The sequence below is a fragment of the Pollicipes pollicipes genome, unplaced genomic scaffold (assembly GCF_011947565.3).
Source record: "Pollicipes pollicipes isolate AB1234 unplaced genomic scaffold, Ppol_2.1 Scaffold_6686;HRSCAF=7923_pilon_pilon_pilon, whole genome shotgun sequence".
In the NCBI taxonomy this organism is placed as follows: domain Eukaryota; kingdom Metazoa; phylum Arthropoda; class Thecostraca; order Pollicipedomorpha; family Pollicipedidae; genus Pollicipes; species Pollicipes pollicipes.
Window position 1 is genome coordinate 28,813,954 of NW_023596921.1, and position 24,784 is coordinate 28,838,737.

General features: G+C 53.4%; 1 protein-coding gene across 2 annotated transcripts in view; it reads left to right on the plus strand.

Annotated features, from left to right (window-relative positions):
* The window catches only part of Nadsyn (NAD synthetase), a 37,060-nt gene that overhangs the window by 1,178 nt on the left and 11,098 nt on the right, over positions 1 to 24,784 (plus strand). For both annotated transcript variants that reach the window (XM_037230516.1, XM_037230517.1), the window contains exons 2-13: positions 1,709 to 1,861; positions 2,487 to 2,657; positions 3,202 to 3,286; positions 8,344 to 8,489; positions 8,777 to 9,026; positions 9,702 to 9,869; positions 10,590 to 10,770; positions 11,150 to 11,318; positions 11,758 to 11,893; positions 12,578 to 12,766; positions 13,147 to 13,276; positions 13,852 to 13,970. In XM_037230516.1, coding sequence (XP_037086411.1) covers positions 1,716 to 1,861; positions 2,487 to 2,657; positions 3,202 to 3,286; positions 8,344 to 8,489; positions 8,777 to 9,026; positions 9,702 to 9,869; positions 10,590 to 10,770; positions 11,150 to 11,318; positions 11,758 to 11,893; positions 12,578 to 12,766; positions 13,147 to 13,276; positions 13,852 to 13,970 — 1,890 coding nt within the window. In that variant the 5' untranslated portion in view covers positions 1,709 to 1,715. The remainder of the gene's footprint in view (positions 1 to 1,708; positions 1,862 to 2,486; positions 2,658 to 3,201; positions 3,287 to 8,343; positions 8,490 to 8,776; positions 9,027 to 9,701; positions 9,870 to 10,589; positions 10,771 to 11,149; positions 11,319 to 11,757; positions 11,894 to 12,577; positions 12,767 to 13,146; positions 13,277 to 13,851; positions 13,971 to 24,784) is intronic.

Here is a 24,784-nt window from a genome sequence, read left to right on the forward strand (position 1 = left end):
TGAATGTGAGGATAGTGGCTAAACTTTTACATGATTTCTAGTAGCATCTAGGACCTCTGGATCAAACAAGAAGGCCTTGATATGCTGAAATGGGGCTCTTGTGTGCAGAAGAGTGGGCCAAAATCTGGTACACAAATAAATCTTGGCTGCATTGAGGAGAACTGAAGGACATTCTTGGGTCACATGTCCCCATTGGCAAGCTTTTCCTTCCTCTAGCTCCATGTGGAAATTATTAATGCTGGCCATATGTCATGACTAAAGAAAAGGTGAAACTAGTCATATATGCATGCTAACACACTTGATGAGGATCACAATTCAAGCAATTGTTTCATCCAGCTCCCCAGCTGTCAAACTCTGAATGCCTCTGCACCAAACTGCCATAGCACCTGTGTTCCAATATGTAGCCACTAAGGTAGCAAGAATGTCAATGTTTGTTGATGATGTTACACCCTTGGCTTGGGGCTTACTGCCTTGCTGCCCCTCCCCCTTCCTCCAAATTGGTCATTCAGCACCAAGCTGGTTGGTGGTGGACACAGCATTTTAAATGTCTCAGGCTTGGCATATGGGTTGGACAGGTCAGATGTTTGGTTTGGGGTCAAAGGACAACAGATTAGTGCCAACAAATTGTATGCAGAGGCTGCTGGGGAACCAGGGTTTTGGTGACATGCATTAATATTTGCATCCTTGATACCCTACAGGATGAATTTTGTGATGCTGCTCACTACCCCTGTAACAAAGCACATCAATGCTTTGCACCAAAGTGCTTCATCATCTGGCTGCTCACTGGGTATAATTATGTTGGCAGGAATGCAAGCTTTCCTGTTTATCATTGTCACCATATTTACACAATATCATTGGAGTCAAGCCACACCTTGAGTTACAATCTCATTCACTCAAAATTTCCCATTGCTCTCACTCAGAACTGAGTTGATGTGTGTAGGGACTGTTAATAAGCATATAGATAAATAAGTGTGCTGTAAACCAGAGTCAATTGATAGAATGCTGCCATTTCTAAGCATGAAACAAGGATTACATGTCAATGGGATCCTGGGATCTTTTTTGTAACTCTCAGCTCATATCTGCTGATGATCTGGGTGGCATCAAACATGAATTATATTTGGATGACAAGGCTTTTAATGCACTACAAAACCACTCTGTGATGATTTTTTTAAGACAGCCTCATGTTAATGGGGTATTGATTGACTTTAAGTTACCATTGACACTCAGTTATCAGGGTTTTGTCCTCTACATTGCACTGTGATGATGCAGCTACTTGTGTCATGCAGGATATACTCTTAAGTATCAAAGTTACATTATGGAGCTATGTTAATGAGTTATCACCTTGGCTGACCATTGGAAAGGTCATAGACATTTATAAAATCCATGATAGAGCCTATTAAACCTTGAGAGCTATGAGACAAAAATAACTATGGCATGCACCAGCCATGCTTATTCCAAAGGTGTTGGGTGTGAACATTTGACACAGTGTTAGGTCAGTGATCAAATGTGGCCAGGATTTCAAAGTGGCCAGTCAGCTGCTAAGGATTCCAAAACTAGTTTTCCAACTTCGTATCATTCACGAAACATGTCGAGAGGCGTTGCGGAATTTAGAAGGGCTAGTAATGCTAGCCCTTCTAGCCCCCCGCGACGCGAGCGAAAGTCAGACTTTCAGGTTGCATCGCTACCATTTTTATATTGCCTTTTTCAGCTCAGCCATGGGCCGAAAAGCTACATTGGCCTGTTGCTCCTTAAACCAATGGGCTCTGGACTTTGAAGGTAACTTGTGTAGAATAATAACAAGCATAAAAGAAGCCAAGAAGAAGGGAGCGGCGTATCGCACTGGTCCAGAGCTGGAAGTCACGTATGTTATCAGATTTGGCCCGTGCCACCGCATTTAATAAATATAAAAATGTCCCATTTTTATATTTAAGTGCATCCAACACTGCCTCCTCACATTTGCAGTTAGCTTAGATTGTACTTAACAAAACAAGTGCTGCATTCTGTATAAGAATTTGGGAGTGCTTTATATTCGTGTTGGTCTGCTATTTTTGAACCCCTTATGATATGGTGCAGTAGTTTGGGTATGCTTAATGGGCTGATCCCGAAAAGAGCCCACTCCAACTATGAATTCTTTTAGCTTTCTTTGCATATGACCACAAGGAGCCTGCTTAATACCATGACCCAATGTGGGCCAGGATGATATGCCAGCTCGCCGCGGTGCGCGGTCACCTGCCGGCGCCGACTGCCACTGAGTGCCCCGCCCCTCTCGTGTGCGGTGGATAGCCCAGTGTGGGCAGGGGGTGATGTGCCAGCTCGCCGCGGTGCGCGGTCACCTGCCGGCGCCGACTGCCACTGACGTGTCCTGCCCCTGTCGTGTGCGGTGGATAGCCCAGTGTGGGCAGGGGGTGATGTGCCAACTCGCCGCGGTGCGCGGTCACCTGCCGGCGCTGACTGCCACTGACGTGTCCTGTCTCTGTCGTGTGCAGCGGATACAGCTGCCAGGACCACTTCCACGAGAGTGACACGCTGCTGCACTCATGGGAGGTGTTGGCCGAGCTGCTGCTGCACCCCGTCTGCCGCGACATCATCATCGATGTCGGCATGCCCGTCATGCACCGCAACGTCACCTACAACTGCCGGGTCGTGTTCCTCAACAGGTGAGGCGCGGCGCCGGCCGCGGCGTCGCAGTCGGTGCGGGATGCGGCCCCTGGGGACGTCAGAGGCGGCAAGAGTGCCGGGAACGCTAATTGGTGGGTGACCGGTGTGGTGGTCGGTGACGAAACGAGATCAACTCACGGCTAGGTGTCAGGCAAGTGTTAAGTGTTTTGAGGACCGCGGACAATCTGACTTTAAAATGTTGATGTGGTCAATAGGTTCAGAAGAGGCTGCCATCTGGACACGTGTACAATGTGCTAGACCAGGATGCAACCGGCCATGACGATTCCTGCGCGGAATCCCTGCGTCAATTCCTGATTCCTGCTTGGCAAGCGTTAGACTGCGATGTCAAAGAGTACGGATTGTGCCGTTGTTCTGTAATGTACGCATAGTGTCGCCCGCAGCTGATGTTCGTTTTAGAACTCCGTAGCTGATCTCTGAGCTGTGTTAGTGTCTTGTGATGGGATCGTCCGACGTCAACCACAGGCTCAATGTGCCCTTCGCCTGAGCGAGTGTCCACTGGTGTGATGGGTGTAATGGTTGCAGTGTCATTCTCCTGATCCGCCCTAAGAAGACGCTGTGCGACACAGGCAACTACCGCGAGACCCGGTGGTTCACCGCTTGGACGAAGGTAAGTGGTGTCATGGGTCTCGGGGCAGGTGAGGTCCTGTTGGACCCAAGACATCGTTTCCAAGATGGAACGATGGACTCATATGACAACTAGGATCGGCTCTGGTTCATTGAGAGCCTAAGGTATCTAAGGCAATAAGGCGCCTCTGATAATCAATGTCCCATTTTTATATTTACACCTTACGTTTATGCTAATTTCAATATGGGACCATTACAAATTGCAAAGGCTGTTTTTGCTGAACGTGGGCTCTGTAATATACACATTTTTTTGGCAAGCATCTATCTTGCGGGTTTAGGATTGTTCGAAATGTATAACCATAGCCAACACTCATACATTGTCACTTGCACACATTACGTGTACTGATTACACAACAAAACGTATGCTGCAAAGACATAAATCCGTCACCACTGCGGCAGTAATGACTTATAGCCATTAATTATACGTGACATTACTTCAGCTTCAATCAGGTACAGGTGGTATTAGTGCTTCACAACGCGACTTGAAAAGCAATGAACATTATCTATTTAGAAAAGCACACGTCCGTCAATATGTCCACTGTGAAAACCTATGCAGTCTTGATTTTGGGTTAAAAAAATCCCAATGATGGATATAGATTTTTGAGTGGAAGTAATATCTCGCGTTCCAAACAACTATTTTCGTCCTTGAAATGTGTTGACTTTTAAGTCATTTTCACACGATACTAATTAAGTAAAAGCATCGTTATGGGCGCAAAATGACCAGTGTAGTCCACGCGCCCGAAAACACCAACAAACAACAAAAGTAATGTCGCGCTTCGGTGAACACCAGGCTAGGAGTGTAGTTTCATATTCGGTCGGGAATACTAGCCGCGCCTCATCTGTGATGGGAAGGGCTGTCACATTCCGTGCAAACGCCGTGTTTTATGTAAATTGCGCCAGGTTTGGCGGTTTTCCTGCATAGCCCCCAAACTTGTTTTGCAGCGCTACGACAGCGCACCACACGTTTTTGGTAGACAAAATGGCGCGCAGAGCTATTGTCGTCGTGGATCTGTCGATCACAATATTTATAGCAGCACTAACGTATCAACACCATAGAGCGGCCACCTGCAGTCTGAATTCGCCAAGCCAAGTGCTCCCATATGTCCTTTCCATCCAGGATTTTATTGAGGCCTAAGCAATGGGCTGGAGTACTGACGGTTATAAGTTGTGAATTATGGCCTGTATAGTATTGCACGAATATCGCATATAACTGTTGACCGCGGAAGGAGAAGAAAGTCTTTGCAGTAGAAGTAATGTCACGCATAAGTGAAATCCGCGTAAGTTTGTGCAGCAGAAGTAATGTGGCGTACAAATGATGTAGTACTCTTGTCGGCGTCAGTTTCTGCCGTAGCAGTAATGTTGTGATACCATTCTCTGGTGGTTCTTTGCCCCCCTGCGGCGTGACGCGTGAGCGGCACGGGAGACGCTGCTTCGTGTGATCCCCGCTCAAAGGTTTTCTCAGGAATTCTCGTCGCTAACAGTCCTGTTTTGGGCATGCTGTTAGCACTTGGATGTGACGTGTAGGTTCGCCGGGCCACCTGCTGCACTTCCGCCCAGACGCCTTGCCCCCCAACGATCTTGTTTCTGACCGTGCCCTGAGCCGCCCTTCGGCACGGCTTGTGCCCGCAGACGCCGTGCCCCCTAACGGTCTTGTTTCCGACTGTGCCCTGAGCCGCCCTTCGGCACGGCTTGTGCCCGCAGACGCCTTGCCCCCTAACGGTCTTGTTTCCGACTGTGCCCTGAGCTGTCCTTCCGGCACGGCTTGTGCCCACAGACGCCTTGCCCCGTAACGATCTTGTTTCTGACCGTGCCCTGAGCCGCCCTTCGGCACGGCTTGTGCCCGCAGACGCCGTGCCCCCTAACGGTCTTGTTTCCGACTGTGCCCTGAACTGTCCTTCCGGCACGGCTTGCGCCCACAGACGCCTTGCCCCGTAACGATCTTGTTTCCGACCGTGCCCTGAGCCGCCCTTCCGGCACGGCTTGTGCCCACGGACGCCTTGCCCCGTAACGATCTTGTTTCCGACTGTGCCCTGAGCCGCCCTTCGGCACGGCTTGTGCCCGCAGACGCCTTGCCCCCTAACGGTCTTGTTTCCGACTGTGCCCTGAGCTGTCCTTCCGGCACGGCTTGTGCCCACAGACGCCTTGCCCCGTAACGATCTTGTTTCCGACTGTGCCCTGAACTGTCCTTCCGGCACGGCTTGTGCCCACAGACGCCTTGCCCCGTAACGATCTTGTTTCCGACTGTGCCCTGAACTGTCCTTCCGGCACGGCTTGCGCCCACAGACGCCTTGCCCCGTAACGATCTTGTTTCCGACCGTGCCCTGAGCCGCCCTTCCGGCACGGCTTGTGCCCACGGACGCCTTGCCCCGTAACGATCTTGTTTCCGACCGTGCCCTGAGCCGCCCTTCCGGCACGGCTTGTGCCCACGGACGCCTTGCCCCGTAACGGTCTTGTTTCCGACTGTGCCCTGAGCCGCCCTTCCGGCACGGCTTGTGCCCACAGACGCCGTGCCCCCTAACGGTCTTGTTTCCGACTGTGCCCTGAGCTGTCCTTCCGGCACGGCTTGTGCCCACAGACGCCTTGCCCCCTAACGATCTTGTTTCCGACTGTGCCCTGAACTGTCCTTCCGGCCCGGCTTGCGCCCACAGACGCCTTGCCCGGTGCGTTGACCCATCGCTGGGTGTCGGATTTCCAGACAGCGTTCCAGTTGCTGTGGCGGGTAGGAATGGTAAATAAGAGGGGAGGGGGGGGGGGGGGTTGCAGTAGGAACGATACTAACAAAAGAATATAGACACACGCGGTATGAGTCAACAATACCGCGGCAGGATTTACAACGCGGACCGATATGGCGTCTCAGCGCGAACAGATGTGGCGTCGTCGGCATGACAACGAAAGGTGACAAGTTGTTCTTTTCCACTCGTAGAGCATCAAATGACGCTTTTCTACCAGCGTTGCCGGGGTAATATCGTTAGTTCCCGTCTGCTGAAGAAGGCCTCTAAATCCCGGCATATCAGTTGACGTAAAAGGCGCGGCAGGGCGTTTGTTGCAGTATGCAACACTTTGTAGCGTAGAGCATCGTGACGAATTGCATATTTTCCTTGCCATTAGTTGTCCTAACACGAGCCGTTGTCCACAAATGCCGTATGATTGGTAGTATGAGATGCCCGCCATTTTTCGTTTTGACTTACTCGATGACTGAGTTGATGGCTGAGTTTTCAGCTGCATAGGATAGCAGTGGCAATTGTTGTCTTACCAACTGCGGGCGATGCTGAAATGAAGTGAACATGCGTTAAAGATATTTGGCCGAATTTGGCAACACCTGCTTTTTTGTTGGGGGGGGGGGGGGGAGACGGGGAGGCGGCACATCGTAATGCCTGCCTGTTATGCATGGAATCAACTTGTTAACGGATGCAGATTCAAGTTATTAACAATGTTGATACCTAAATATAATCGGGTGAAATGAAAGTTGTTTCCCCATGCTACGTCCAGATTATCACATCCTATTTGGTTGTTTTCCCCATGCCGCGTCCAGATTATCGCATGCTATTAAATCAAATAATAAGGTGTTCATCCGTGATAGTGTGTGGGCGGCGACGGTATTATCAACCATCTGAGTCAGACGAAGCACGTGAGGCCACCGTGCAAAGTCCCGCCCGTTGCCATCCCGTCGGCGCCGTCGTCGGGCCACTGCGATTGCTCCGGTCCTGTCTCTCATGGTGCCACTTCACCCGAGCCGAGCGCGTCGGTCGGGCCGGTCCCTCCCTACGCCCTCAGCGTCCCCCCCCCCCCCCGCTTCGTGTGGCGGTCGGGGTCACGACAGACCGGACCGGGATGATGCTGTAACGGCCGACCAGGCCCAACACATGGCGACTACGGCGGGCTTCTCGACCATACACTCGGTCACCGCCACGGGTGATGGTCGGGGAAAAGTGCACGGAATGCACACTCGACATGATGGCTATCATTTGGTGGTTCAGCACGCGAGGAGTCCGAACATGTAGCCGTTCACATAACCTGGGGGTACCCTTGGCTCGGTGGTCTATACGACTTGACCACCTGTTTGCTTGTAATGGCTTTGATTCTGCGGGCATCAAAGCTGTTCGCCGTGTGCCATGAGAGAACGACTGATGTTCTGGGTAACTCCATTCGTCCTTCTCATTTTCTTTGGTGTCGTTATTTGTTTTGTTATTTAGTTGTAAGCAGTCATCACTGTCCCCGTCCCCTTTCTCGCCTTGTGAGGTACCGATGCCGGCGGCACGCACCGTGTTCCGTCTCCCTGTCCCACACCCGATCAACTCGTACCGCCTAGTTGATGCACGGCCCCGGAAGCCGGCACGATACACGCTCACTGTCTCAGTACGCCACCATCACGTGCAGGCCCGCGGGAGCTGGGCTGGCACATGAGAAGTTCACGGGAGGGAGCGCCGCGGTCCTTGCAATAAGGCTGCATGATTGCACGCGTAGTGGTTCGAATCTTCGTTCTCTCTTGCAATGTTGACGATATAATCATGGTTTGAATCAAGTTCAAATTTTAAAAATTTGGCTAGCTTATCCGCAGAGCCTGGTGGCTAAAAGTAAGCGTAATATTTACGTGCCATGCGAGGATTGGGTTTACTAAGACATGAACCCAATGGCCATCATAATAAAGACACCGCCATCTCGTATTGGACTTTAATTTTCTCAACGCAAAGGGAAAAAAACGGCAGAATTGTTTGAAGAAACTCCTTGGCAAAAGAATGATTCAAGCTGAGGGAAGAGGGTTTACCGTAACATTTTACGTGTTCAACTCAAAAACGGTGTTTTTGTGATCCCTATTCCTTTAAATAAACCACAAATATATGCGTTGCTTGTGCAAACGTATTACCAATTACGGTGCAAGGTGTACCTCGATTTGCACTTTTCCACCGTTTATTTCAACGCAAGAAAACTTTCCCTGTAAGACATCAGTGAGTGTTGTGTCACCACTGGCGCCGCAGTTGTGGCCCGCCTGCGCCCGCGTCCGCCGAGTGACGTGAGTCGCCGCCGTGCCGTGCGCCGCAGGACCGCGAGACGGAGCCGCTCCACCTGCCGCGCATGATCTCGGCCATCACCGACCAGCGGACGGTGCCGTTCGGTGACGCACTTCTCAGCACGCGCGACACCTGCATCGGCTACGAGATCTGCGAGGAGCTCTGGAGCCCGCAGAGGTGGGTGCTGACCGGGGCGCGGCCGGGGTGCTGGCGGTTTCGCGGTCCTTTCACGTTTCCGACGTGTTCGTCGGCGATTGTCTCTGTGCGCCGCCCGTGGTTGGTCTAACGTCGACAACTGTGTCGCCCCGGCTCTGGAGGTGGGGCCGTGTTTTGCGTGCGGTGCTCACATCGGACCGCAGACTGCCCACGTCGGCCGCACTGTCCGTCTCGCAGGCGTCCCATGTCGTTTGTGTATGCCTCAAGCCTCACGGGCGTGTCGTGCCCTGACCCGGCCCGGACGCCAGCTCGCACGTGCCGCAGACCCTGGACGGCGCCGAGATCCTGCTGAACGGCAGTGGCTCCCACTTCGAGCTGCGCAAGGCGTACGTGGCGTTCGAGCTGGTGCGCTCGGCCTCGGCCAAGTGCGGCGGCTGCTACCTCTTCAGCAACATGCGCGGCGGCGACGGCGACCGGCTCTACTTCAACGGCTGCGCCAGCATCTGCGTCAACGGCCAGTTCGCCGCCGTGGGCCGCCAGTTCGCGCTGGAGGAGGTGGTGAGTGCTGGCGAGACGGCACCGGCTCGACACGGCCTGAACGGACGGGGTGACGCTTCGGAAGCTGAAAATTTGGTCGAAGTGCACTGTTTTGTGTGTGTGTGTGTGTGTGTGTGTGTTGCAGGATAGAAACGCGCGTAAACCTGATAACGGTTGGACAGTTGTCTTCTTTGCCGGCAGCCGAGTCATTTCTTTCGAACTCATCGTGAGCTGCTGCGCTATTGCTGCGAATGAATGCACCATTCCACCAGCTACCCGAAATTCAAATCGCGCCAGGGTGTCAGAGCTGACAGTCCCAGTTAAAAAGGCATTGTTGTGGAAAGTGAAAGCTGAGAGGTGGAAATAAGCATATCTATAACTGCAATTGCATTTCCTTCCCAATACTGCGCATAATTATATTATTAAAAAACGTGCTAAACGCGTGTCGGTGCAACAGAACTCAGCATTTGTGAGTCGTAAAATTAGGACACGAGACAGGGAGGCGAGGACAGAAAACTAGTCCTGCCTGGGGGTGCCATTTTCAACACAAATTCGAAGGATCTGGGACGCTGCATCCCGGGACTCCCAGCTCTCATGGTCCCACCGTGCCTACCGCGTGAGCCGGGGCACCATTGCGTCGCCCCGGCCGCCTCGCTCCTCGCGACGAGAGGGTAACCTCCCATTCCGACCCGGCAGGAGGTGGTGACGGCCACCGTCGACCTGGAGGAGATCCGCACCTACCGCAACCAGGTCCGCTCGCGGCAGCGGCAGGCGGCGTCGGCACCCTCGTACCCGCGCGTCACGACCGACTTCAGCCTCTCGCGGGACGGGGACCTGGCGCTGCCCTCCTGGACGGCCGTGCAGGCAGGTGGCGCCACCGGCACCGACGAGCGGGCGCCGGCAGCAGCCGCTGGTCAGGAGGTGGTGCTGGCAGAAAGGCGTTGAGAGTTTGTTGGCCGATGGTGGAGGGAAGTGGTTGATCGGAAACGCTGCCCGGGCGCGCCGCCAATCTCTGGCGCTGGTAGACTAAAAATTTAGCCTGAAATGTTTTGAGTGGATGGATTTCTGGGATCAGATCTCACCCTAAGCAGTGCCTGTTGTGTGAGCCCTGAACCCTACCATCCGATCGCGCACATTGTCCGCCCTGCCCTCTGCCGTCACCTGATCTTTAGCCCGGCCGCTACCACCGACCGCAGGTCATACCTGTCAACGACAAATAGCGAGCGCCGAAATCGACTCCAACCTACCCTGCCACGGCTGGGTGGATCGGAAGGCCGTCGCTCCAAGCAACTGAGCCACCAGGACGGGCTATGCGATAAGGCTGATACTTTTACTGGGATGATATAAGCTGCGCAAGACGCACCATATGCATCGACTGTCATGTCTGCAGTTACGGCCTCCATTGGCGGTGGGTCTGTGGTCTGGTCCCTGTCCAGCCACGTGTGCTGCCTTAACGGCCTCCGTCGGCGGTGGGTCTGCGGTCGGCCCCCTAGCCAGCCACGTGTGCTGCCCTAACGGCCTCTGTCGGCGGTGGGTCTGCGGTCTGCACTCTGCCCTAACGGCCGGCCCGCTGCCCGCGTCCAGCCGGTCTACCACACGCCGGAGGAGGAGATCGCGCTGGGCCCGGCGTGCTGGCTCTGGGACTACCTGCGCCGCAGCGGCCAGGGCGGCTTCTTCCTGCCCCTCAGCGGCGGCGTCGACTCGTCCAGCACCGCCTGCCTCGTCGCCTCCATGTGCCGGCTGGTCGTCGCCAGCGTGAAGAAAGGTGAGGTGGCCTCGAACTCGTCGGAGCATCCGCGTCGGCCCGGACTGGATGCCTGCTCTCAGATTACGCTATAATTGCACGGCGTGATGAGGGCGTTTGTTGTACTCTTGTGCGCCCGTGGCGCATTCGCTGGTACTCTGATACCTGCGTTGTGCTGTGGGCTCAGAGCTGTTTAGAGCGTCGCATGACGTGCTGCCATGAGATAATGGCGGCCGGAGCGTGGAATGGATGCGTCCAGCGGCTCATGCAGCCATACGTTGGAGTGACATCACCGGGAGCGCCCTCTGCATGGTTGACTACAGCCGGGCTCGGCCAGCCTGACTACAGCCAGCCTGCCGGCCGCCACTGGTGGCGAGGCATGACCGGCGGCCGTCCCCAGACTCGCGCGTGCTGGAGACGGTGCGCCGCATCACGGGCGACGCCGAGTACACGCCGACCGAGCCGCGCGAGCTGTGCGGCCGGCTCTTCACCACCTGCTACATGGGCTCGGAGAACTCGTCGGCCGAGACGCGCGCCCGAGCCGCCCAGCTGGCCGCCGAGGTCGGAAGGTGACGGCCCGGGGTCCGCCGCCGGCGCGCTGGCAGCCGCTTCTTCTCTGGTCGCCGCGGATGCGCGCCGTCGCTGGGTGTCACGTCCCCACGACGCGTTCACACGCACTGCTGTTTGAATGGATAGTGACTGTGACATGTGTCGTGTGTGCTATCCCCGGCTTACTGCAGACCAGTGACATATTGACGTCAGCGCTATCCGATCGCGTATGTCATACCCAGTGATGATCCAGGAAGAACCTCGACCTTCAAGTATGTCGCGGTGCCCAGCCACGTGTGCTGCCTTAACGGCCTCCGTCAGCGGTGGGTCCGCGGTCTGGTCCCCGTCCAGCCACAGGGCCGTTGTGCCTTCCGAGGTCCAGCGCTGGGGAGTGGCAGTGCACGGCGGCCCGCTAGCCGGCGTGGTGTCTGACGTCCCGTATGCGCTCGCCCTGTCCAGCTACCACCTCAGCATCGCCATCGACGTGGCCGTGTCCGCTGTGCTGGGCATCTTCACCACCGCCACCGGCCTGGTACCCAAGTTCCGCGCCAAGGGCGGCACGCCTCGTGAGAACCTCGCCCTCCAGAACGTCCAGGTCAGTGGCGGCCGGGCGCTGGCCGGGCCGGCGCCGCTCAGAGCCGGCCCGCTGCTGTCATCTGGCGGAGCGCGGCCGACGACGGCGCCGCTCAGAGCCGGCCCGCTGCTGTCATCTGGCGGGGCGCGGCCGACGACGGCGCCGCTCAGAGCCGGCCCGGTGCTGTCATCTGGCGGGGCGCGGCCGACGACGGCGCCGCTCAGAGCCGGCCCGCTGCTGTCATCTGGCGGGGCGCGGCCGACGACGGCGCGCGGGCGTAGCCGGCGATGTCCGCGCGTGTGTTTTTTTTTTGCGTTGTGATGTGGCGGTGGACGACGGCCGCTGCCAGTGTGACTGATAGCCGGCGATGTGATGTGACGAGATGACTAAAATGAGATGAGATGCCGGTGTGAGAGCGGGCACTTGTGTGACGTGGCCGATGTCGTTATGAGAAGCGATCTGCGTCGCACATGCGCCCGATGGTTGCAGCTTGTGTTGCAGAGACGGCTGACGATAGCGGTTACTGTCCTGGACGTGGCTGAAGATGGTGGTTTGTGTGGCAGGTGCACCAGAGGACGGTGGTTCATGTCGCAGCCGAGGCTGGGCAGTACATCTGTGTACAGGCTTGGATGAAATGGCGACTCGTGTGGCCGACCCACCAGCTTTGTGTTGCAGCCGAGTCAGAGCAGTGCGTCCGTGTTGCAGGCGCGGCTGCGGATGGTGCTGGCCTACCTGTTCGCCCAGCTGACGCTGTGGGTGCGCTCGAAGCCGGGCGGCCTGCTGGTGCTGGGCTCGGCCAACGTGGACGAGTCGCTGCGCGGTTACATGACAAAGTACGACTGCAGCAGCGCCGACATCAACCCCATCGGCGGCATCTCCAAGACCGATCTCAAGGTGAGTGCCGTTGCGCCGTGTCTGCCGCACGGCGAGTGCCGCCGCGCCTCGTCTGCCGCCGGGGTCTTCTCGCTTGGACTCCACTCGGCTGTCTCCGCTGATGGGCGCCGGGAGGGATGGGCTCTGGCTGAGCGCTGCGAGAGGTCTTCCCACATTAGCCCGCCTCGTGTCTCAGCCCATCTCAGCCCAATGCAGCACATTAGCCCGCTTGTCTGCCAGGGTTGCAAAGCGCGTAGTGTTCCACACTGCGGATTGGAAAACCCCGCTGTTCATGCCGTGCTACGAGATATCACGTCTGGTCATTGCTGGTTACCGCACTCTTGCTGTATTGACGTCTATGCATCTGCCCGCGTTCCGCTGACCAGACCTGTCGTCGCCAGTCGTTTTTGCGGTACGCACGGCGCAAGTTCGGTTTCGCCTCACTGGACGGCATCATGGAGGCGCCGCCGACCGCCGAGCTGGAGCCGCTGGCGGACGGCCGGCTGGCGCAGACCGACGAGGAGGACATGGGTGAGGCATCTGCCACGGCACACGCGCACATAACACCGGACACGGCAGCACACGGCACAAGCCGGGACGGGAAAACGGGGTGTGGAGAAGGATCGGAAGTCAGAGCGTTGTCCACTGGGACTTGGGTAAGGTTTGGTCGGCGGGACGTGGGGAAGGTGCGGTTGGCGGGACGTGGGGGAAGGTTAGGTCGGCGGGGCGTGGGTAAGGTTCGGTCGGCGGGACGTGGAGAAGGTTCGGTCGGCGGGATGTGGATAAGGTTCGGTCAGCGGGACGTAGGTAAGTTTGGTCGACCGGACGTTGCGCAGGCTGGACAACAAGGTCTGGAAGGGTCGGTTGACACGACTTTCTTGGAGGTGAGACGGTCAGTGCCTGTGAAGCGAGAGGTCAACATAAAAGGCCACACCGCCGCTGTTGACCGAGGCCCGCTGAGTGTAGCCACATGTGATCGTGAAATCCGTTCCTTGCGGAGCTCATCAAGCTCTCGGAAGTCGGAAAGTGCGGTTGTGTAGCGAATGGCTGTGAGCCATCGGTATCAGCGTGAGTGGCAGCGGTAACGCCGCGGCTGCCGGCGGCAGGCATGACGTACGCCGAGCTCTCTGTCTACGGCAAGCTGAGGAAGGAGCAGTGCTGCGGGCCGTACTCCATGTTCTGCAAGCTGATCCAGACCTGGTCCGACAGCTGCACCCCGGAGCAGGTGAGATGCGCCCACCGACAGGTCCGGGGCCACACAAAAAGTGACGCGGTGGGGCACAAGAAACCAGCTGCGATCAGGTGGGCTTTGCCAGGGATGACTGACATGAACTGCCTCTGCCTGGCGGGCATGGTAGCTCCGCCTGGTGGTGGTTCGGTCTGACCGGCCCTCCTGCCGGCAGAGCTCTGACGCGCCCGCCGTTTGAACGTTCCTCTGGCGGGCTGACCGTGCGACCCCCCGCCGACCGGTGGACCTTTTGACCCCCTCCTGTCAACGGTCCGGTTCAGGGCCGCGCCAGCGAGGGGTCTGTGATCGAATGCTCTGGGGGGTGGGGGTGGGGGTGGGGGGCCGCGGCTAGCACAAACACAAACACCAGCGAAAGGTGGCCGCGACCAGCGCGGACCCCCTGAGGTCAGGGGTCGGGGACTCTGTACCCCGGCAGGTTCGGGTTCACGACGCAGCTGTGCGAGGCCCTGGTGCTGGCGGATAGGGTCCGCCTGCACGTAAGCCTGCCCCCCCCCCCATTTGATCTAGTTCGAGTTATTTGGACTATATCGTCGCCATGTTGTCACCGCCCCGTCAGCCAACGTTGCCGGAGAGGAGCTGTAGGCGCCGTTTCCAGAAGGCCTGGTTTGGCAGCTCGGTCAATGGCTGGCAGCTTCAAACGTAAGCCTCCTATTGTCTCAAGGTGGGTTGCGAGGACAGAGGTAGGATGATACGTACGACATGTAATGATAAGGTTCATACGTTATTTGTAATGCTACTATCATTCTAGCCTCATCATTCGCGATTTATTTTCATCCTGCCTTTATGGCAATGTCGTCGTCAGAAGTAAAGCCTGCATACCGACAGAAGGTCGTAGGCGGCGGGGAACAGGTGAGGCCTGAACAAGTGGTGAGAAGTATTCGCTGTGATAAGGTAGATTATGCCAAAAGATAACGCAATGGAGCCAGAGACCGTAGGCAATCGATACCAATTAGGGTTTAACCGATGCGTTGGAGATACCGCTCATGAACATTTAGCTTACCGAGGTCGACTGATAAACGCAGGAGAGTTCTGAAGGTCCTGGTCTTTCGGCATTTTCAGTTCTGACGCCGAAAATTTTGAAATTTGCACCTTATTTCACGAAATGCCTTGCTTAAGAGCGAATCGGCTCCGAATCTAGTTCGGATTGGCAATTGTAGTCGATGAGCTGATTGATTTGCTATCAACTGTGGTTGGGCTTGCAGAGTGATTCGTGTAGGTAGGACTGCAACACGGGTTTGAGAACAAGCGAAAGATCAACACGAACCAAACAGGAGTCTGCCGGGACGATCGACCGTCGGTCGAATAAGGAAAATCACAGCCTCATTCTCGACGCATTCCGCGCAAAAGAGCGCGACTGAGCGGTATTGGTCTTTCCCGACTTCATCTGCGCCTGTGATCTCGTGTATGGTGCGTGGCCCTCTTCGCCCAGCATGGCCTCGGGATACCAGGATAAGTCGCCTGCTGGGTGAAGGCCTTCGTCACCGACCGCTGGGCCAGAGTCGTGTGGCGCGCGACCTTCTCTGTCCCCCGCCCCTCTGCCCCCTACTCTCGCTGATCTACGCCAGTGACATCGGCGACGGCATGTTCTTCGAACACCAGAATATGCCTTTATACAGATGTCGTTGCCCTGCTGGCCCCCGGCCGCATCATCGACGGCAGCAGCCGACGGCGCTAGGGCTGCCTCGGTCAAGCTGAGGCGCTGGGAAGTGTCACCATGCATCAACAAATGTGCTATCAATTTCTCTCTTGACCCAAAGGAGAGCGTTGACAGGGTTAAACCGACGATGGATCTTCGTAGTCACACCCTCGAGATCTGCACCACCCCGACCTTCTTGAGAGTCGAGGTTGACGGCCAGTTTACATTCGCGAACCAGGTCACCGACCTGGAAAAAGATATCCCCAGGGCGGCAGCGTCTGCCGGCGCCCACCGCCGCGTGGGTTGGGCCCGCGTGACTGATCTACGATCACGACGCTGCGCCACCTGCCCTCTGTGCTGTTGGGGCGAGAACTATTAGAGGCAGAGCAAATAGCCGCGCCAGGGTCGTAACCGGATGCGGCGTGCTCACCAGGAAAGGCCCCGCCCCCCGTGACGCGCAAAACATTTGGTTATCGTCCGGTACCGGCGTCTGATCCGGCTGCCACCGACAAACATGACGAGGAGACGAGATTCTCCGGATGTGTCTGTCGCGCGTGAGGTATAGGGCTTACGAAGCGTGGGTGGGTGGGAGCGGCGAAGCGGTGTGACTGAACACCGCCTGCCACCTGAAACGCGGGAGGAGGACGCCGTCCTTCAGTATGAACCGCGCCTGGGACTGATCGGTTGATGTCTGGCCAATGGTGGGGCGGCCGACCTGCCCGCGAAGCCGGCGGCCCGTGGCGTGTCAGCGCACCGTGGTCCGAGGTCGGTGGGACGGTACAGCTTCTGGTGGACCTCCTCACGCCCGCTAAGTGAACCGATCACTTTGATAAACGAAGGGAGTCTGCCCTGAGGGTCATCGAAGCGCCACTACTTGCCGACGTGGCCAGCCGGTCGGACGGCTTGGCGAGGGGGACGACACTTAAGATGGGGGGGGAGGGGTGTGTCGTTTTAACTCCGTTAAGCCGCGTTCAGTTTTCAGTGAAAGCCGTGACGCCGATGTGGGTGGCCCCGCTGGAGCCGTCCTCAGCAGCCTGTGAGGTGAGCAGAGCTAACGGCGGCACAGGGGGCGTTCGCTGTGCCCCTCCCCTTGCCCCAACACACAACACAGATGGCGACTTTGCGTCTCTCCGGTCGGGTTTCTCACGGACTTCCGGTTAGGCCTCCAGCTGCCGCAGTGAGGAGCTGACACCCATTAATTGCCCGTTAATATTAAAAAACAGCCACAAATACTTCATCTACAAAATACTAATAGTAACAAAACGCTGAGTTGAGTGTTGCAATCTGTCCATGTCGTCGCCTAATCCACTGCATAACCAGAATGGAAACAAGATGGCTCCGCCACATTGCAAAGGGCTGCGGTTGAGAAAGGGTACCAAGGTGTGAATCAAGCTTCAGAAGGCTTCCTTTTCGTCGAAAGAGATCAACAACAAACACAAAAACAGAACATAATGTGCCCAGCAAAACTGGAATGCGCCAGAAAAGATCCCTAGTAGGCCGGATAACGTCGCGTGCATTTTTTGTACATATCTTTCCTGGATCACCAGCAGTTATCGTGCTGGCGACCGGTTAAAGGGGCTGCGGATCAATGGACTGACATTTTTTTAGTGAAATGTGTGAAAAGTTGTAGCACACTAGCAGTCGTACTCCAAACGAGCACAGCCCGAGATATTGGGTACCGCCAGCATCATTGTTATTTATCATTATAACGTTGTTTGATCATTGCCTCCTAGTACATTGGAGGTCGTTAACTCAACATGAGAACTTCCAACCCCGATCGAGCACGCATAAGGGCACTCGGAACATGGCGTTTTAGCTGGTGAAGTAACGATCGAAGACAGTGAGATCGCGAGCATGACCATGTTTCACTCCCACGAAAGTTGTTTGGTTTTTAACAGGTGCGTTTGGGAATCAATTCCACGCTGATAGGTTTAGTTTTTGGCAGACCCAATGGCTTCGGCGAAACCAGCGTAATTTGGGGCGAAGGGTCACGCGAGTTTTAGCAGGCCCAATGCCTTCGGCGAAACCAGCGTAATGTGGGGTGAAGGGTCACGCGATCCCATCCCCGCTGCTGTGAACTCGCTGCCCCCGGTGGGCCTGCTGGACCAGGCGCCGTCACGGCACACCGCTGACTGGGCAGCTGCGTCCGTTTACCACGTACATATTTGTGCGGACGTCTGGCAAGCGCTCAAAGCCAGTGGAGTGTGCTGGGCCCATGTGCATGGCAGGGCAGGAGGAACGCCAGGGGGCATGCAGGACACCGCCGGTGTGGCAACGGACAGAGGGCCCCTGTGGCCTGCGTCCTGCGTCGTGAGAGGAAAAAGCACGGTTGATAATGCTAAAAAATGGTTGCTAGCTCGTGGACGAATATTTGGCAACGGCGCCATGCACGTATGTTTGTCGTGCTGACATAGCTCTGTGGCAATGTTATTCGTTGTAAAATGTGGACATTTCCCGCGTGAACCTGCGGTTGCTGAGGACCGCTCGTTTGACAAGTTTGCTAGCGAGCAGCACCCCCACGCAGGCGTTTCCCAGCGGCATGCCTCGGCTGTGCTGCCGCGCTGTTTACCGGAGCGATGGCTGCGCTATCGACGTCGTCCTGTTTGTCTCTCGTGTCCCGCGTGCCCTGCTCTGCACATGTGGCCCTGAGCATATCTGCCGAGTGGCTGCCGCCGCTCTGGGGCCGGTGTCGTAGGGAGCGCGGCGGTCGGAGCTGCGGTCACGCGGTGCGTGGATGTGTGTATGCCTACCGCAGCGGTGAGGCTGCCGGTAAAGCCGCCGTCCGCCACAGCAGATGATCAGCATCGGTATTGTAGAGCGGCTCGCCGGCTAGAGTCATTTTGCGCTTGCTTGATGTTTTGCTCATGCAATGATTTAATGACATCATTGATGTGATTACATTGCGTGGAGACTAGCAGTATGTCAGGTCATTACATCATGGAACTCAGTCTTTGGGTGTTTACCAATTAGTGAAGTCACTGTTACCACTCGTATGAAGCATTGACGTCTCTGTGCCGAGAAATATGCAGTCCATTAGGTGGCACATGTCAGTCGGCATTTCGCCTAGTCTATCGCGTATAGGAGCTTCTGCTGCGCTGCCCAGGCGGGAGTGGTGTGTTCCGATTGCGTGGCCGGTGTGTATGCCTGCCTGTATTGGTTCTTCCTCGCGGGATTTACGGGGGGAAGATGACCAGCGACCCATGCCCGGTTCAGTGGCTTGAGGCTCGTTCTGAGTTCTCTCCAGTCCACCTCCTCCGTCATTCGGTTAGAACGATTGACGGAGGTTAGAACGATTGACGCTCTGCTTGGTTGACGCGTACAGATTGCTAGCAGAGACTCGCACTGCGTCGACAGGCGACGTGAGAGTGGCTGCTTTCGCAGCGTGGCCAGCCAAGTCATTGTCAGCCAGACGAACGTGATGGGGGTCCAGACCGGCACTACGCGTTGCCCACTGTGTCCCAGGATGGCGAGTTTCCTCGCGATTACCCTGTTTGTCTGGGATCAGAGTTCACGCTAAGAAGTGCCTGTCGCGTGAGACCTGACCCTACCATCCGGTCGCGTAATTCCAGGTCAACGGCGGAGGTTCGTGACACAGTTGAACGGACGGCAATGCTCGGCACGGTCTGTCCTGCTCTCTTACGTCAACTGGTCTTAATTGCGGTCTCTGCCACCGGCCGCAGGCTATACCTGTCAAGGACGAATAGGAAGCGCCGTAAGCGACTTGAACCCACCCTAACACCTGTGCAAGAAGTATCTGCGGTGCGTGTCTTCTGGGTGCATGAAATGGAGCTTAACGAGTCGGGAAATGTTGTGGGCAGCGTCAAATCAAAACAAAAATGTAGTCCAACCGGTTCAGAGTGACAGGATCTCGTCAGTAAAAACCTGGCTGATGGCTGATGGCACTGTACGCCTTAAGCTTCGCCACGATACTTATCCGCATCCGTTGCCCAGCGTCGTTTTGGATCCATTCGTACATCCATACGTCTGCAGAACATTCGAATGTCAAAAATCAAGGCTCAGGGTGTTTCAAGCTTTGCTCATGGTCACGAATGGCTTGTTCAGCTTTGGTCATGGTTGCATTCTTGATCATGAGTACCGCATGAAGCGTCGAGTTTCGTCAATATAGCCAATGCTTGCTTTAACGTCTGAACCAACACCTCCTGGCAACTTGGAGATCCATTATGATCAGAACGAGGTCTCACGATTCACGGTGCCGAAAGAGCTGTTGACTTCGTGCGTCAGCTGTGCAGCTTGTGCTGATCCCTTGGAAAGCCTGGCTGGTGAAGTGCAGCACATGGCGGTGCCGTCAGTGACGGCTACGCAGATGAATGAGATCGAGTCTGTGTTCGACGCATGCCATCACCGGTGTCGCAGAGTCACGCATTCACACGTGCCGACAGCGGCTGTGCTTAACCCAGTCCTCCCCGGGAGAAGGGACGGCTTCAGACCTGTCAGGAGAAGCCGTCGTGCGTGGGGGGGGGGGGGGGAGGAGCAGGGTATGTCCCCGTGGATGGATGCTGCCCAGCATCTGCCTGCTTGATTTTTGGGCCGAGAAGTGCAGTTTAGACACACGCAATGAATGACGCAGCGCGGTTATTGCCTTGTGATCCCTACCATACGCCATACATGACACTGTTTTCGGAGCGCCTTGTATTTGAGACCCATTGTACGACGATGCTCAATTGGCTCACGCAAAAAACGTCTGAAGTTATATACTATATATATGTATATATATATATATATATATATATATATATATATATATATTTCGAGTATCTACTATGGATAACCTTGTCTGATCTACCATGCCGACCACTACAAAGAGATGTTTTACGACCATCTATGTTATCCAAATGAAAGTAATACAATTGGTACAAATACAAAAATACAATACAATACAAAAACGGCGGCGGCAGCCATCTTGGATTATGAGACATGATCGAGGTTGCGCAGATAGCAACCAACCATTTACCCGTAGTAAGTAAATAATGCAGCAATTGACCTGATATTTACGGGCATTAACCTATAAATACCAGGCCAATTGCATTGTATTTTGTAATTTTCCGTGATCTTGGACATAGACATAGAATGTACATAAAACGCAATGCCAGCATAATCAAATGCACAACATTGTTAGAATAGCACCAATGATGTTGCTTAGACAGCGACAGCAGTGATCAAAGTATCTAGACCGCGGAATAACTATTGTATCAGAGTAAATCTTTGATCTCAAATACCGTACATCAACTGATGATTTTTCACACGCAGCGACTTTTCTATTGACTGAGTAAAAAATGCTCGATTTTCAAGATGTAGGAAGCCCCCTCAGTTCATTCCCACTGTACATCAGCACAAACACCATTCAAATGCGTCACAATCGACGCATTGTGATTACGCTCATCCAAAAACCAAACGCCGTCCCTTATGTGATGTTTGTTTACCTCGAGTGGAAACAACATGTGACAACACGGAATAAATACCAGATGGCAGCTTTGAAGTCATCCACATTTCCTTCTGACCACTATCCACGCCCCACACCATGACCATCGCCGTGCCGTTCGGGTGATACTGCATACAAGCTAGGATAGCAATATCACATTGTTCAATAATTTTTGTCACTCAAGTAAGATCAAAGAAATTTAGTTCTGCACAACACACTCGCTAGGTATTGTTGAATTGAAGCAAAAGGCATGCAAGGTGAAATTGAGAAAATAATGTATGTGACCTCAGTCCACCTTTTACATAGCCTAGTAGCCGCATTTTTTGTTCTACATCGAATGTTTGATTGACGTACATTGAACTGGAATTTTGACACACCATACAGACACATGTATCGGAGGATATGGGAAGAGCAAATAGAACGGAGCCCGTAATGAAACAAATGTGGTGAAAGCTAATGACAAAGCAAGCGTGAAACGTATCATAGGTAAGAGCCATTATTATCTCGGTTGCAAACTGTATGCTTCTCAGGCATGAATAGGCGACGTCCGTCAATATCCTTTCCATTAGGTTGAATGTTACCTCCAGGCGTGTTTTTATTTCGACTTCTGTTGCCATTTTACACGCCAGTAACTTCTGACTGTATTCACAAATGAGCGAGGTTTGGGCAATGAAAGGCACACGGGTTCCCTTGATCTAATTGATCGTGGATATTGCTTGCAAGGTATGGTTTGTGTGTAAAACAAGAATTTTTAGGTGCACCTTTCTTCACTGCTTCATCTTCACTGCTGGGAGATTTCAACATCCTAGGTTGGAGCATAGATTTTGGCCAAGTGTCGAATAGTCATACAAATATTTTTGCATGCTTTGAAGAAAATTTTCTTCAGTAATTGGTGTGCGAATCTGCTAGGGGAGATTTAGCTAGGAAGTTTTTGATCTTGTTATGACCAATGAGGGAGGGTTGATAGATATGTTGACAGTAGGTGAGACACAAGGAAATAGTGACCATGATTTTGTTGCGTTCACATGCCATCCAGGGTATTTAGGTGAACTTAGTCATACTCTTATGCCATATTTTACTAGCTGTAAATTTGAAGAATTTATGGCCTCTCTTGCTGGCTTTCAGTGGGAAAATTCTCAACTGGGCTCACTGGGCATGTGTGGGAAGAGTTCAAGGATATTTTAATAGAATGACAGGGAAGGTACATTCCCTTTAGGAAAATGCGAGAAAATAGCTCAAGGAAGCCCCTATGGCTGACGGAGACAGTGCGCAATTTGATGGCAAGGCGAAGGCGGCATATGATGGGCAAAAAGTGCATGGCGCAGAACGCAGCAAGGCAGTGTGTAGGATTGCTACAAAAAAAAGCTTGAGAAGGAAATCAGGATGGCGAAAATATATGAGAAATAAGGCAAACAGGCACCTGCAGTGGCGATATTAATAATTTTTAGCTACTAGTAATTTTAAATCCAGCGGACTCTCTGTCGGCGCCCTTGAGGAAGATGGAAGATCATTAGTGAGCGCAGGGATATTGTAGATGCTTTTCTTAGGCAGTTTTCCTCAGTTTTGCAAAGAAGTCCATGTGTGATCTCCCTGGTAGTAGGCAAAATCTGGCAGAAAACAGTCTTGTAGATTTGTCTTTGACCTGGGGTATGGAAGCGGATAGATGGAAGGAAATCAACATGAATGAGGCGGCCGGACCCAACCAGATGGGCTAGTGCTTTAGCTTATCCTACTGTGCTAGTATTCGAAAGGTCATTGAGCTTTCAGAAGTACCCGAGTACTGGTGCAGTGCCAATGTGATACCTTTATTTGAGACAGGGACAAAAAAGAGCGTCAGCAGCTACAGTAGAGATGTTCATTAAGGCTAGCATTCAGTTACACTTTGAATAGTAGTCAGCATGGTTTTCCTTCTGGTAGGCACTATTTGACAAGTTATTAGTCAGGTAGATGAAGGCAATAGTTTGGATGTTGTTCATCTAGATTTTAGTAAGACGTTTGATGAGGTGCCACACCAGCGTCTCTTATAACTCTCAAATGTGCATGGTATTGAGAGAAAATTCTTGGCTGGGTAGGGGATTGGCTGCAAAGATAGAAAACAAAATGTATCGCTCAATGATACTAAATATCAGTGGGAAGTAACAGAGAGTGGGGTTTCACAGGGGTGGGTGTTGGTCCTTTTGCTCTTTATTATTTTTGCGAATAATATTGAAGCAGGGCTAGAAAATAAGTTGCTTAAACTTGCGACGATGTTTAATTGATAGGGGCGTCGAAAAATGTAGACCAGAAGAAACTTGGCGTAGAGAAAATTAGTGAACTGGGCTGCTCTGTGGCAGATGCCATTTGAGTATAAGTATAAGGTGATGCATATAGGTAGTTCTGGCAGAGGGGGTATTATCTAGAAAATGGGAAGCCGAGAGTTGGTCCATATCGAGGAAGAAAAGGACTTAGGAGTTATAATTTTCGGGATTTAAGGGCTGAAAAGCGTTGAGGATCTGGTTGGAGCGAGACACTTCGGATGCTGGGACATATTAACGGGAATGTCCATCATGGGAGTAGGAATGTTGTCGAAAAGTTGTACTCAGCTTATGTCAGACTACGCCGAGAGTATTGTGTACAGGCTTGGTCTCCATACTTCCAAAAAATATATGGATGGACTGGAGAGAATGCAGCGAAAAACAACTGGAACGATGAGCGTGATGGACGACATAGATTGTCGGGATATCCTTAAGGGTGTGGATTTGTATTCACTGGAATATCGTAGACTTTGAGGGGATCTGATCGAGGTATTCAATATAACGAAAGGGATAGACAAGGTAGACCTACAAGAAGCTCTGGGATTAGGCCAAGACGTAGGGGTAACCAGTTTTAATTAGCAAAAGGCAGGAGCAGAACTATGAAGAGACAAGTATCATTTAGTCAAAAAATAGTGGATCATCGGAATGAGCTGTCAATCGAAGCTATAGGAAGTTTATCTCTAGCAGCATTCAATAATCGTTTGGACATGCTTTATCGGTCAAGAATTTCATTTATAGCCAAATTCAGGCAGTTCAGATGGTAAGATTAGTATCAAAGATGGGTGCGGAACCTGGGGTAGGTCGTCCTCGATGGGCCCTTGTGGCTCTGTTGGCCTGATATCTGTATGTCTTTACAATAGGAGCCAAGCATGGCATGTAGTTGTATTATATAAATGGCTTGTTCAGCTTCTCGATGTCATCATGGCAAGCTTTGAAAACTTGGGTTGTTATTCATATTTGTTTAGTGAGATGTTTTGGTTAAAGTTGTCCTTTTTGTGCAACCTGGTATACTGCTGCACCATGTCTCCCATGAGTTTTCTGACGCTGGGCTTCTTGCCATAAAAATAATGGTATGTTTTTCCTAATTTTATTGTGTTTATCAGCACTCTCAAATTTTTGCAAGGGTTAAAACTTCAGTATCCTGTTTAGGAAAAAGTTTTCGTAGTCCGGGAGAAAGGTGCTGAACTCGTGATCCAATGGCACTGGGTAGGATTCCAGAGTAGGCGCATGGTTTGACGGACTAAAATGGAAAGGTCAGCTGGTAACTGGCCAACGAGAGTCAACGGAGGGCCGGGGCGGCCGTGCTACAGCGTTTTGCGGCACGTAAAACCCTTCGCATTCCTGTCCGGCGAAAGGGCGGAGGCAAAATTATCCGTTGAACTGGACTGCACGGCTTGGGTGAGGGTTCAGAGTACACGCA